Raw genomic sequence first — 15,473 nt, 5'->3', positions numbered from 1 at the left:
CAGCCTTCACACTGTTGTCAGACTCTATCACTGTGGCACTGCTGATACATCCAGGAGAACACTGTGTTCACATCCAGCAAAGCTTTGCTTATAACACTCATCCATTATCACACCACCAACTCACTAGCAGCAGACATCCAGCTCAGCTGCTTCCTCACTGCGCTCATTCAGCCACTGCGAGTCAAATGAATTTAAACGTACATGAAAAGTCCAAGAAAACAGTGAGGATGAACTCTACTGGACAATTTGCACAAATTTGATCCAAAACCATATAATTATGCATTTACTTTGCACACATTTTAAACACTCAAGTAAAGAATCCAGAAGTGATAGTTCACCAGATTTTCATTAAATTAATTTGATAGCAGTTAAATGTATTCGTCTTTATGTTTGGGAAAAACCAAGGTCCTTTTTTATATTATTTCAAATGCTTGTTGTCTGGAATGAGATGTATGCTTTCATGAATTAGATTTTAGGTGCCTTTTGGTGAAAGGAAAGACACGATGCTAATTCAAATAATCATGAGTTACTTCTGACAAAATATGTATCTGCAACAGAGTACATACAGGAAAGATTACTGAAGCTTTCAAATTCAGCTTGAAATTCACATTTTAACTGGTAAAAGCACGAATCAAATTATTATTAAGTCACTAAGTAAGCATGAGCTGCAGCCTTTTACACACTGGGTGAGTCGCTCTCTTTTCTAAATTTGAAATTAATTCATTTCATGTACTTCCTAAGAATTATTTCCATCATTTTGTATCTCATAAAAAGGAAGCACTACTCCATAGTGTGTAACACTGTGGAAAGCTGACTGTGGGTCAGTGTCTTCATTGCTGGTACATTACTCTCATCAAGACTCAGTCATAAATCCTTTCATTGCACCCTCCCGTCACAAATCACTTTCTCTGTAATCTGTCTCTTTCATTTTCTCTCTGCCTCTCACTCTGCTCGCAAAGGTGATTATCTCCGCTAACTCTTGTTTGATGTTCAGTAAGGTTTGCATTGCATGTAGCCATCCATTGGAAGCAGTCTGAGACGAAAAAAAGATGAATCAGATGGCTTTGGTCAGGCCTTTGGAGAAAAAAGTATTTTATAGAATAATATGAAGATGATGAGGGAAAAGGACAGGAGGGTTTTATAAAACATTTTACGATCTTGGGGGTAACAAAGGAGATTATTTCAAAAGGCATTGCTTCTTTTGTTGAATTACTGATAGGAGATGTATTATCTCGGTAGACCAGGGTCAAGGATTTATTTGACTGTGAAAGCAAAACAGTATTTAAAGGTAGGGTAGGAGATCCTGGATTTCGAGTCCAGCAAAGATGCATTTTGAAAATACACCGGTAAAAAGTCCCAACCCTTTTCTTCACTTTCCTCCCGAAGGCACGCCTCTAGAGTACATCAACGCGCACGAGCACGAAGGTTCACGAGCGCTGTTCTGACAGCAAGCATCGATCGTTGCCGTATTTAGTATTTAGTATTTAGTTTATGCTAACTATACGTTTAATAATGCTAGGTGCTAGCCAAGCTGGCTCTAGTTTAGCTTCCTGCCAAGCTTCTGGACGAGTAATTGTTCACGGAGCAGGGTATGCGCACGGGGGGGGGGGCAGATTGCAGTTTGATGGCATCAGAACTGTTTTTGCTAGATTGTACGTTCTAGAGGCCACTAAAACTTTTCATATTTGTGTCAAAACTTTTAATTAATTGGTTGCAATGGGGGTGTGAAGAGTATTTCAAGCAATATGTAAAAAAATGTTCCAGAAAAAGATCCCCTACCCCACCTTTAAGAACAAAAAGATTTGTTTGAAGTGTCTGCCTGTCATGAACATTACTTGAACTTTTTGCCAAAGGCCATGGTGGGCTCACGAGTGACAAAGGGTAAAAACCCAGTGGTTCAACTCAATCTCACAACAAAACCTCAAATAGTCACAAAAAGGACTTTTTTTCCGCTAATGCAGTTTTTTGCTGTTTTGTTGTTGTTTTTTTAGGAAAATAACTTCATAGAGAAACACTGTTTCCCCACATTTAGTAATGAGTCATGAAATTATGTTTGCATCCCATTTGTTTTCAAAGTCTGAGGGGTTGGGGAGGGGTGAGGCTAAAAAAAACTAACTTTCGGGCTAAACAATTGAGTCCAGTTTGGATTCAGCCACTGTTTCCTTTTGCCTTTAGTCACCATTCAACTGCTACACATTACAAGCTACTTGAAAACCATTATAGGCATTAAAAAACTACATGGATGAGGTAAGGAAAACATCATGGCTTGTCCTAAAACAAAAGCTGCCATAACGTATAACATTAAGAAATAATTTTTCCCAATGCTGAGTACCACCACCCAGCTACACACACAAAACACAACTATTGCCAACTAAAATTACCTAAAATGTCATGCGTTGTGTCACATAAAATGCACACACACACACACACAGACACAGGTATATATATATTTATTTATTTACACTGCATATTTTGTGTTCATCAATGTGAATCCAAATCTCTGTATCTTCTGACTACTCTTTGTTTTTCATGTGAAACAGGCCTGCTTAGTTATGTTTCAGGCCATCTTCCTGGCATTGATTCTATGAATCTATCTTTCAAAAGACATTTCCTCAATTGATAATCTGAGGATGACTGTGGAGAGCAATATCTGACATGTAAGTCCAAAATCTCACAGGTGTTTATCTGGGCTGTTATGTGGTGACAATGTAGACCACTCTCACTTCAGATGTCTCCTTTACTTTGTCACCTTTCTGTATGTTTTTCACTGTGCTTAAGTGACATCTATATTTCATGCGGAACTGATGTGTGCTCAGTGATGCTTCCAATGCAATTTTAAGCCAGTGTTAGAGATCAAAGCAGTTATCCTGAGCAAAAATAAATAGTGCCTTTGAAACCCAATTAAGTTTCGTGTCTGTCAGAGGGAAGGTGACTCACTTGTAGTGACTCTATTCAAAGGAATGGTGACAAACATATGTGACAACATCTGAAACTCAAACTAAGCATCTACCTGACACGCAGCCTCGTGCCTGCTTGATGCTGCTTTTTGTGTTGGAGCCATCAGAGTGAGAAGCAGAGGGGACCGCTGAAATGGTCCTGCCTTAACTCCTCTGTCTTTAATGTGGAAAATCAGCATAACTAATCTTCCTCAGACTCTCCTCTTTGTCCTTTTGTATTCATGTCTTAAAAATTCTGCCTTTAATCAATGTTTAATAACAGCACACATTTGTACAAACAAATATTGTGCTCTAAAAGCTGCCTGCCCAAATTCCCTTGGAAGACAAAAATTTACAAAACATGATGACTTGCAGCCACATGTGGTATTAATTTGCAAAAGTTTTCTTCATCTGTGCTAAAACGGATTTTTACATCTCTGTTAAAACCTCTTAATTAGAATCTCACAATTATCAGCAAACGATCTTGTAATTATCTGGAAAAAGAAATACAATATAAGAAGAGAGCATGTAAATACAACAGCTCAAGGACATAAAAACACGCGACAGTAGCTGATCCATTCAACCTTCTTCTGTACCCGCTTAATCCTACACAAGATTGGGGGGGGCTGGGAGCGGGGTATATCCTGGATGGGTCGCCAGTCCATCACAGAGCCAACACAGAAGCAAACAACCATACACACTTAATCCAACAGTAAATTTCTAAATACCAATTAATATAGCATGCATGGTTTGGACTGTGGGAGGAAGCCTGTGTACCTGAAGGGGGAAAACATGCAAACTCCACACAGGAAGACCTCAGCCAGGAATGTTCTTGCTGTGAGGTGACAGTGCTAACCACCACACCACCCTGCAGCCCACACACCAGCTGATGTAACTTTGGTTTGCTTTCATTTCATATTCTTGGTTTGACAAATGCTGATGTTGCAAGGAAACTGACATGATTTGTTTTTCAGTGCCTTGATCTGTTTATTAAAAGAGATGCTTTCCCTCACTGTAAATTTCATATTAAATATTGGTCCAGAATACGTCAGCCTGGTTTAAGTCAGGTTAGGAAGTGACCAGGTTGCTACATTATCATCTTTGAGGCTTTTGCTGGCGTGCTATACAGTCTAATACTTGGTTGCATCCATTGACCAGCAATGGAAATACTGGCCTTATTGATTGCTGCTGATTTCCTCCAAAGGTACAGGCAGCACAGAAACTGTCTACTAGTTTAGGAATAAATTTTCAAACCGTCTTCAACCCTAGAAGGTAAAACAATTTAACATTCTTAATGACAGCTACTCATATCAGTGCCCCCAGTCCATCCTTTTTCAGTTAATTTTCTTTTTTTGGCCTATTATACCTAAGCTTATGAAACTGCCTTATACATATGTAAATGTAAATGTAAATTATGAATCCCTAGGGCCACAACCTTCCTCATTACACAAATATATATGTGATATATATATATATATATATCACCTGAAAATGATCAAAATCCAATAGGATTTCAGGTTTATTTGGTTTGGAGTTGTAACGTATGCATGGAAACATTAATAAGGTCAAAACAGTCATGTGTCTAATAATTTTGCATGCAGTATCATAAGTGTAAAGGTGATAAATGTAACATGACTACAGTGTGTGCTGCTTTAAGTGCTGTTAAGGTTTAATGTCCAGTTTCAATGAACCAGCCTTCATTTTGCAATTCTTGAGAAGGACTAATGTGCAGCATTTTCAATAGGGATTATACGGTATCTTATGCAGTGATCTAACAAGGAATCACATGACTCTGGAGATCTATCTCTCTCCATCCTCGGAGGCAGTGTGAGAACATAGCAACTGTTCTCAACCAGACAAATCTGATTTCCATCCCAAGAGCTGTGACCTTCAGAAAACAGCAATATTTCTTTAAGTGTGGTTGTATGGACATCAGTGTTTCGGTTTTCATTAAATCTGGGAAAATATAAATACAGTCATTAGCAGCAGAAAAATGTTCAGAAACCTTGATCTGCAATTTCAATATGCATAATACAATGACAATAAATGGCTTCTAATTATAATTCAAATGAGGTGTATTGATGTTACAGCAAGGTTCAGCAGGTAATATTTTTTCTCAAGACTAAGATAAGACCTTGTCCAGATCTCTGATCCATATGAGAAACAGGCAACAGTAGCGGATTATTAACAAGGCAAGCATTGGTCAATTTGACCCTTTCTCCATTTTGTCTGATGTTCTGGAAAAGACATTTTTACAAATGAAATCTTAGCTTTCCGTCTTGGCTATGCCCTAACAGAAAAAGAAATCTGTAATTTGTGAAGCTGCGATATGTTACACGAGGCTGCACAGATTGTGGGTGAGGGGGTATTTCACCTGCTGCTTTTCAGCTGTCGCCCTTTCTAAATCCACCTCCATGTCTGTACTATCAATGAACTCCTTTACTCTTGAGTACTACTATTGCTAAAACGTGCAAGAGAATTTTTTTTTTTAAATCTGGAGATAAAACTTCTCATCACCAAAGAAATCCCTAAATCACATTATCTTTATTTGAACTGACATGTCCTAAATTGGACTGTTTAAAAGAGCTCAGTCCACAAATATCGGCAAGCGTTTGCTTCAGGCCATTACACATAAAAACTAGAAGAAAGAGAAGACAAAGGCATGAAGATAAAGATATTTATATATATATCTATATCTATATATAGATATATTTATATATAGATACTGTCATTTGATTCAGATGTTTACATTTCATAAAAGGAAGGGTGAAGTACATTAATAAAGGCAATTCAAACCATGCCGCAGAATCTGTTGCTTAACAAAAGAGAATAACTTTTTCAAGCATCAGCTTTCAAACTCTGATTGACATGTTTCATTGTTAACTAAAAGCTTGACTTTTACACTGCCTGCACAGTGTCTTTCATTACTAAAGGATGATTTTTTTTTTCAGGCAGAACACCATTTAGACATCTTACATAATAATGCAAATTATTTCAGTGTCATACTTGTGCTCTCATTTACTGCTGCTGTCTTTTATCTACATTGATCTACATGTGTTTCATGAGCATCATGAGAGCGGGCATTTAACCTAAGATATTTGTACATGTATGCCCACAATTTCAGTGTTATCTTGTAAAATTATTTCTCATTTACTTGAAAAAATAGATGAGAAATAAGGAAATACACACTAGTGAAACAGCAGATGCCAATACACGGTACACTCTATAAAATCATGCAGTGCAAACTGATGTCAGTTTCATCTTTCTCTTCGTCTTCTTGTTTCCTTTTGCATACCATTGTGTTATCAGTCCTTCATCCATCAGTTCAAATGACGATGTGTATTTTTCTGTTATCGACAAAGATTAGATAATTACGTCCATGTATGACCTTTCATATGCTGGCTTATCTGTGCAAACATCTTGCTGAGCTCTGCCAAAGTACTTCAATGATTCTTATCTCTTTTTGTGTCAAAGCTGATGAACCAAAAGCTTCATCATTAACATTTGTTCACATGATAATTTAAGTTTTTTTCATTTGTATGATTATCTTCCCAGAGTCCTTTGTTCTTACTCCAGCTTCTTTTTCACAAACACAAACGGCAATATAGAGGTGAGAAAATGATTCATATGGACAGGTCAGTTCAAAATACAGCAAGTTGTCGATGAGTGCATTAAAAAGCTGTTATCCAGTTTTAACATATTGGAACATAAAAAAAACAAAGCACCCTGAAAAGCTGGAGCTTCCAAATTAATTTGACAACTGTGCTAAACACCAAAGATGCGTTTTAAATTCACATCACAAACCCTTCTACACAACTCACAACTCCTCTCCCTCAGAGTACCATTGACCTACTGTATGTTAAAATGCTGAGCCAAAAGGTACACTATTACTTAGACCTGCTGGAAGATTAGCTTATTGGGTCAGATTATCTTAAGGGCATCTAACCTTTTACTAAAAATGAAAAATCCTTAAAGGACAAGACCGTTTTTTTGACATTGGGCCCTTGATTTCACATTATAACATGATGTTCTACTCACCCCTGCTTGTTGGTGGTAATTTGGAGCTGTTCCGAAGATATTCGAGAGGCGTCTGGCTGCTCTCTTGAGATATTCGGCCATGAAACGGTTTCCTATGGGCAATGTTATACAGGCACAAACTATGCTGTTTATAATTTATTAATTACTGTACACTAGCACTGATAACGTGGAGGTGCGTCGCTTACTTCAAAAAATTCGGGTTACTGTAATTTAGAATTTTTGTCGTAAAGTGGGTGTTACTGACGTCATCATCGTACTACTACCACAGACAGCCCACAGACAAACACACACAGACTTTACGACAAAAATTCAAAATGACAGTAACCCGGATTTTTTTAAGTAAGCGACGCACCTCCACGTTATCAGTGCTAGTGTACAGTAATTAATAAATTATAAACAGCATAGTTTGTGCCTGTATAACGTTGCCCATAGGAAACCGTTTCATGGCCGAATATCTCAAGAGAGCAGCCAGACGCCTCTCGAATATCTTCGGAACAGCTCCAAATTACCAACAACAAGCAGGGGTGAGTAGAACATCATGTTATAATGTGAAATCAAGGGCCCAATGTAAAAAAAACGGTCTTGTCCTTTAACGCGAGCAGTTACTCAGTTTGGAAATATATAAATGGATTCTGACATATTAAAATATGCTAATTTGATAGATCAGCTTTAATTCATACTGTTTCTTTAATGTCTACTCCGTGCTCTGTGACAGTCGGCTAACTTCACACAGAGTTTGCTACTGCTAGTTTTGTGCAACATGGCAGGATATTTATCAGATTTTGATGACTTTGAATACGATGGACGTCCTTACCGGAGTGAATGAGCTGTTCTGCAGTGGTGCGCGTCTATGAATTCATCCCACTAGACGCATGTGTAGAAAGCTCCCATAAGCCCCCCGATAGCCCCGGATAACAACAACACGGCAGCTATGAACTAACAGTGCAATAGTACGCGTTCATTCATTCCTTCGTCTTAAAGTATTGGTGAAATACAGACAGATGTAATGCCTTATTTAGAGGCTGTATGGTCTAGCTCTGTTCTCTCCCATTATATGGATATACACAGATCTCGAGTAATCTAAATATCCCCTGAAGGAGACCGAAATTCACCAAACTGTTATCGTGAGTAGATGAACGTATTTTATTCCAGAAATAAGGTCCAGGTTTTAAAAAAAAAAATGAACTTCCCCTTTAAATAAGAATTTCATAACTTTTGGTTGCCATTGATTTCTTGAGAAAAATGTTCTAATTACTCGAGAGGGGGAAATTCTTGTGACTTTGTGAGGCCTTAAGCACAGTAATGCTTTGAGCTGTATAGATCATCATAGTTTTTATCTCACTAGTATGATGATGTTGGGCAAGGATATGATATCTGATATTCTTGGATTTGAAAAGGCAACCAAATGACAGATAAGCTGGGTAACAGACAGAGCAACCATCAAACCAACACCACAAGCATTAAGAATGCCAGACAAATTTTACACACAACATCTTTACAAGACATAATAAACACTCGAGAAATGTAAATTAATCATTTAACTTTACAGCCTCCATGCCCTAGTTTAACTCCTCTATTCATGCAATTTAAACTGATTATTGTGATTATATAAAGGGAGATTTTGCCCTCCGGGACAATCATGATGATTGCATGAAAACAATCTATATATCTGCAAATAATCTCAATAATTTACTCAGTCTGTGCAAAGGGGCTATTAGTGTAAGTGTGCTCAAAGATTGTTAGCCTTGTATGCAAACATATGTGCCACCTGTTAATTATGCATGAACACTGATACAACAAGTGAAAAACAGCAGAACAACAAACATTACCCATGGCCATCAAAGAGAGACAACTGTCTGTTACTGCTTTATCCTTTCACAAGGTTATGGCAATGCATTTGAAGAAACAGCAGCATAGCTTGAAAAGTCTGCAGTCTCGTCTGTTTCTCTGTGATAGCCCATCACTGCCGTTTGTGTGCCAGAGCTTCTAATAACGGATTATCATGAAGCTGCCCCACATGTTTTTCTGAGGCGTTTGGGTCTTAAAATCATATTTCTGTGTCTAATCTTAAATAACCAACATGGTGAAAGGCTGCATATTAGACTGCGCATCCAACATAGTGAGGAATTTTCTTAATAGAAAATGACTGAATTACAATTTTGTTTATAACAATGTGTTTATATGGATATCCGTGAGGCAAACACTCACTGGAGGGAGAGGAATCTACAGAGACATTATTGGACGAGCAATGAATTAGTAAAATTATGACTTAGATGCAGTTCCTTGACGTTATAAATGCACACAGCTGTTGTAACATAATACACCCTGACTTCAGTGATTTATGTTAAATATTTCTGTGCAATGAATTATACTCATTACCTGGTTAAATGAAACTAACTCACTTTCATACAAAGACCAACACTTTTCGATTGCCTGGATTGACAGCAAGCATTGGATTATGTGTCCAGATTTTCACTCAACCACAGCATACTGTTGCTCCCTGAGGTACCAGATATGAAAGTGCTTTAAAAAGCCTGTATTAGACTACCAGTAAGCTATGCTCAACAGGACCACAAACAAACAAATAGATGGTAAACACTGTGGTTTCTGCCACCCACATGCACTTCCTCATTAGTCAGCAGATTTCAGACCATATGGCTTAGCGGTGTCCAGAGAAAAACGAGTAGTCTGCATGTCAAACCAAACCGTTTTTTTAAGAGCAGTTACCATACTATTGTTAACAATGATTCAAATGAATGAGAGAGGTATGACTAGCCTTTAGTGCCCTGAGTGAAACATCTGTGGGCTCACCAAGCACAATAAACTAAATTCTGCCTTTGTGAAAAGAAGTACAAGAAACTCATAGCACACCACAATCCACTCAAGTGATTGTAGCCATACTCATAACATGCAGTGATGTATTTTAATCAATAACAGCCTTGCACGACCAGATGATAAACTATGGCAATACAATGCAAAAAAAAGAACAATAAACTAGGGACGTTGTCAGACAATAAGGTGAGTATTCCTTCAGTATAGTAAGGCCTGCGTGATGACTTTGACAGTAAGGACAGCGTGACCCAAAACTGGCTTCAGCATCAATCGAAGAACCCAGCAGTGGTGTGAAACCAGGATGGGGATCTTTTCCCTTACAGTAACTTATCTAAACCTCATAAACTGGACATTTTTAAAGACAATGGCTTTACAATCAATTGTGAAGAGGCAGAAAATGTTGTTTAATGCAATTTTTTTACACTTTACTGCCAGAAGTCAAGCTCATCTGGAAAGAAAAAAGGCAATTAAGATACACTCAAGAGGTCTGTGACTAAAAGTCACCTTGGGAGGCCAAACTGACTGGATAAGTGATGGTGCAAACGGCTCGGAATTGAGAATCCATCAAAAAGACGGGACATAAAACCATATAGTCTGCATATTTAACGGGTGATCTCGACTTTGATAAGATGTAGACCAACTAGATAATGACACCGTCCTGTTGCAAATCGACATCCACCATCTCCTGAATGTCCCTTCAATTAATTGATTTTCTGGTCTGTAGGACTGATCTCACTTACGAGCTTGTGTATTGGAGGAACATGAACTGCACTCAGTCTGCAGCTCTGCAGCACCACCAGTCCCTCCACTTTCCTGGGCGATACCTATACCCGCTTCTGTCATGCTCTGAGGATTGCAACATTTTGCGTCAAAAAACAAACTGTGCATTCACTGGAGCTGTGATGTATCTGTTCGCAATCGGATAGGCCTAGTGGTCCAACCCCCCAACACACACACACACACACACACACACAGACCCGTGTTCTGGCTTATGTAGGTCATCAATGACAACATCTGCGAAATGAAAGGAGTCATTTCGTCATCATGTGGTTATTAATTATGCGTTTGCACTGAGTGGCCCTTACCTTCTGCTGTCGCCTTGCCATATCTGTTGGCTGCTTTGCATTGAATGGGTATGCGACGCACCGCATCACAAAAACATACAACTGCAGCTTCTTTTTGCGCTCTTCTTCCTCTCTGTGCATCTTCTCCAGGTCCTCTTTCTCCTCGCTGGCGGCCGACGGGCTCGGGCTGGTCGGACGGGCACTGCTGCGGCTGCTGCTGGGCGCTAGTCCACCTGAGCTTTCGCTGGTCCTGCTTGGAGAGATGCGGGATCCGGCCTGAGGTGCCATCGCCTCTTTGCTTTCCTCTTCCACTATCCCATCAGATTCCTCTTCGCTGGACGACGGATCTAACATCTTGCTCTAGAAGTGATGCTTCCCTACGGATATCCTAGCCTGCCAATTGAGTTTTTAATACCCCCAGATGTTAGCTGTGCCGTTGTCTTAACCGTGCCTAGATATAGTGTATATTGTACCCGAAGTCAAGACAGGGATAGGCCCCGGTTATACTCGCTCACTGAGAGATGTCAGCGGTACGAGTGGTGCTGGAGGAGGTGTAGTCTGCTTCACACCGAGTATTCTCCGCCTGCGCCGAGCACTCGTCGATGCTTACGTATTTTCTGTATTTTATTGGTCGGTCGGTGCTGCGGATGTGAGAGGGGGAGGTGAGAAGGAAGCCGAGGGGAGGGGCAGAGGGGGGTGTAGTGTAGCTACAGATGAGGGAACGAGAGATGCTTTTTTTGTGTGACAGCAGGAGATGGCTTCTCCTTTCCTGCCAGGCGGGGGTTCAGGGGGGCAGAGCTGTCCGTGGTGCTGAACACAGAATCAGAGCAGAGACTGAATGATGGTCGTCCTTTACTGTAGCTCCTCGTAACATCCTGCAGTGCTACACCTAAGATGGCTGCCACAGGATTTCTCCCATATTGTCACTGACTGAACTGAGCAACACAGTTAATGGGCACCGCATGGGAAGCAGATCAGTAGGTGTAAATTTTCAGAATGATTCGTGTGCAGCTTCATACTGTGTGTTGCTGAAGGGTGGGGTAACCATAAGGGCTGAATAGCTTGCTCTTCCTCTGTGTGAATCAGGGTGTGTGTGTGTATGAGTGTGTGCATGCAGGCTTCTAGTCGAGAGAAATTAATTGTTGCAGCATGTGCTGGTATCTCTTGTCAGGAATTTGCACCACACTGCAGCCAAACAGGCGATATTTATTATTCAAGCTGAGTAGAAACCTTCCAGCAAAAACTCAGATAGTTACTGGCCAATAGTAAATGTCCAACATAATGAGTTGCAGAATGAGTTGATCTTCAGGCCAAATATCACACACCTTGTTGTGATGTTTTACTATATGAAGCAACGTTCAAAGATTTACTGTTCACTTAAATAGAAATATCATGTGACCCTTCAAATTCCTCCAGCATTTGAAAATAAGGGTCCTTCCTTAAAAGTCAAAGACATTGAGTATACATGACATTTGAGTAACACATATTTCTTCATTAAAGCGTTTGGCAGATTTCTTTATTCTAAATACCACAAGGTCCTGAAATGTTGGCTATTTTTTCATTTGTATGATTTACCAGAAACTTCAGTCCTCGTGTCATAATTTGTATTTATTTTCTTACGTTGATTTTGGTTAATACAGATTAATGGCACCCCGCACTATAATAGAGATTTGGCAAATGATGAAGATCTAGTATAGATAGATAATATCATATACATTTCAGTTCTGCGGTTTTACATATCAGGATATTTCATTAAATCATCTGGTCCATATCGGTTCTTAAAATTGGGAAAAGTACAACCTCAGATGAACAAAAGCACATGACATATTACTCAGTGTCATTTTTCCATTTAGCAAAAACCAAGACAAAGGTAGAACCTGTTCGTGAGAAACTAAGTCCACACTTACTGCTTTCATAGGAATGAAGAGGGTAAGTAGCAGCCAGGTGCTGCTAAAAAAAAACAGAGCTTGATTCTTTGATGATTATCAAGTGTGAGCAACTGGGCTGCATGGTGGTATGGTTAGCACCGTCGCTTCACAGCAAGCGGGTTCTAGGTTCAATACCCGGCTGGGGCCTTTCTGTGTAGAGTTTGCATGTTCTTCCCATGTATGCATGGGTTCTCTCTGGGTACTCCAGCTTCCTCTCAACCCCCCAACCCATGCATGTTAGGTTAATTGGTGACGCTGAAGTGTGCCTTGGTGTGAGTGTGAGCGTACAGCCACTGTTAGCTTAAGCCAGTGTATTTCTAGTGCCCATCCCAAGTCTGGATAATTGGTGAGGGTTGCGGCATCTGGCGTAAAACATGTACAAAATCAATGACGCGAGATCGACTTGCTGTGGTGACCCCTGATGAAAGGAGAGGCCGAAAGAAGATCAAGAGCATTCAGGTGTGTGTTAATACAGTGACAAGGAGGAAAGACACAGGCAATGATCTTTGTTGCTGCCATCAATCTGGAGAGGGTTATAAGGTCATTTCCAAACATTCTGTAGTCTATCACTCCACAGTGAGAAGGTTATTCACAAGTAGAAAATGCTCAGGACAGCTGTTAATCTTTCGAGGAGTGGGCGTCCGAGCAAGTTCACCCAAAGGTCAGAGCATGCAATGTTCAGAAAAAACCCAAAGAGCTACATCTCAGACTATCCAGGTCTCAGTTAGCATATATTTAGTTTAGAAAAAAAACTAAACAAGTATGGCTTGTTTGTGAAGGTTGCCAAGAGAAAGAATCGCTAAAAAGAATTTGGCAGCACAGCTTAGGGTTGGAGATTATCCTACTTGCCATTGGGTAAGAGGCAGGCTACAACCTGAACAGGCCACGAGTATATCAAAGGACTATTCTGACCTAAATGCAAAATTAGCTAAAATAAAAATAATAATTCTAAGACCTTGCATGTTGTCTTTATTCTATTTCAAATTACAAATGGTGTTTTATAAGATTTTGAAATCATAGATAGCATATACCCCCAGCTGAACCCTCTTTGTGTTTAGTGTCTCAGCTTTCATTCATTCTGCTCCTGCTCACTATTACATCTCATATCAACATTGTCTGCTCCATGTACTGTGTTTTTGTCTGAGTATTTGTAAGTAAAGTTTACATTCATAACTTGCCTCCTGTGTCCTGCCTTCAGGTCCCCTGAACAATTCTCTGACATATTTGCCTTTATTGCAGCAGCTTCAGCAGTTTGTGTGGGAAGTAATTTCTTATCACAACACTTCTTGTTCTGTATAGGTTTCTAGCAGCTCAACATACATATTGTTTCTTTTGTAGAGTTTAAATAGGTTTTATGGGTCTGAATGGGCGTAATTAAAACTAGCCAAAAACCTGGAAACAATATTTACTGCATCCCTGCTGCCATTATTTTACTGTAATTTTACGGTGAAATTACTGAACAGTGTGTGTCAAAATGTCATGAAAATGTTTATTGTTTTTTTTTATTGTAAAAAGAAATGTAACTGTGTTTTTTCTTTGTTTATCTTTTGAACAACTGCATCTGTTATGAAAATAATTGCATAATCAAAATCACATACATTATTACTATCAATCAACTAATTCTCAGAGGGCCTAAGAATATAATGTATCAAAACTATGACTTCAGTGACGAAAAAACAGTTTCAATGAACGGGTCATTCTTTTCCTTTAGACTATCTTTTATTGTCCTTCATCACCCTACTGACCTCACATTGTTTACTTACTACATCAACCCTTATAATACTTAAAGCCACAGCGCTCCATTGCAACCTTCATATTGTGAACTCAGCATGCACAGAAGATAAGCAGGCCTGCATTCATCACCGCTAAGATTAAATTGACTCTGACAGCTGGACTGTCTAGCTGCTCCTCCAGATGTTCTTTTCCCTGCAGTTAACCATGCTTTCAAGGACTTATCTCCAGCTTTGCTCCAAAGGATCTCCTGATGCCCTGACTTGATACTTAATGGTCTTTTAGTTTTTTTACACCCACTGCCTGCCCAAGTGGATACAAACACCTTTGATACAAATATGCCATGCATAGTGCTTCACTTACTGAAGGAAGATCAAATCATCTCTATATAGCAAAAATAAATTCAATTCAATTCAATTCAATTAAAAAATACTTTATTTATCCCAGAGGGAAATTAAATGTTGATATAGCTCAATTAAATCAAGGAGTTATTATAGATGCTGATGGCTGTGGGCAGGAAAGATTTCCTGTAGCGGTCCGTTTTGCATCCAAACTGAAGGTTCTGATGCTGCTGCCCCAACAGATGACGCCAGAGGAAATGACGCTCTCAACAACAGACTTGTAGAATATCTGCAACATCTTGTTGCAAACCTTGAAGGACCTTAGCTTCCTCAAGAAGTACAGTCTGCTCTGTCCTTTCTTGTAGATTGCTTCACTGTTGTGTCTCCAGTCCAGTCTGTTGTCCACATGAACACCAAGGTATTTATATTCCTCAACCACCTCCACTTCTTCTCCCATGATGGAAACAGGGTTTGATCTGACCCTGTTTCTCCTGAAATCTACAATCATCTCCTTTGTTTTGTTAACATTCAAGATGAGATGATTGTTCCCACACCATGCCACAAAGCGGTCCACCAGCTCTCTGTACTCAGCTTCTTGTCCAT

At 39.5% G+C, this 15,473-nt stretch overlaps 1 protein-coding gene across 10 annotated transcripts in view; it reads right to left on the bottom strand.

Annotated features, from left to right (window-relative positions):
• LOC142377266 (calcium-dependent secretion activator 1-like) overlaps positions 1 to 11,467 on the bottom strand; it is a 79,342-nt gene extending 67,875 nt beyond the window's left edge. For all 10 annotated transcript variants that reach the window (XM_075461200.1, XM_075461190.1, XM_075461196.1 and 7 more), the window contains exon 1: positions 10,892 to 11,467. In XM_075461200.1, coding sequence (XP_075317315.1) covers positions 10,892 to 11,224 — 333 coding nt within the window. In that variant the 5' untranslated portion in view covers positions 11,225 to 11,467. The remainder of the gene's footprint in view (positions 1 to 10,891) is intronic.
• Between the last annotated feature and the right edge of the window lie 4,006 nt (positions 11,468 to 15,473).

The sequence above is a fragment of the Odontesthes bonariensis genome, chromosome 3, assembly GCF_027942865.1.
Source record: "Odontesthes bonariensis isolate fOdoBon6 chromosome 3, fOdoBon6.hap1, whole genome shotgun sequence".
NCBI lineage: Eukaryota > Metazoa > Chordata > Actinopteri > Atheriniformes > Atherinopsidae > Odontesthes > Odontesthes bonariensis.
This window is presented reverse-complemented; position numbering and strand designations above follow the sequence as displayed.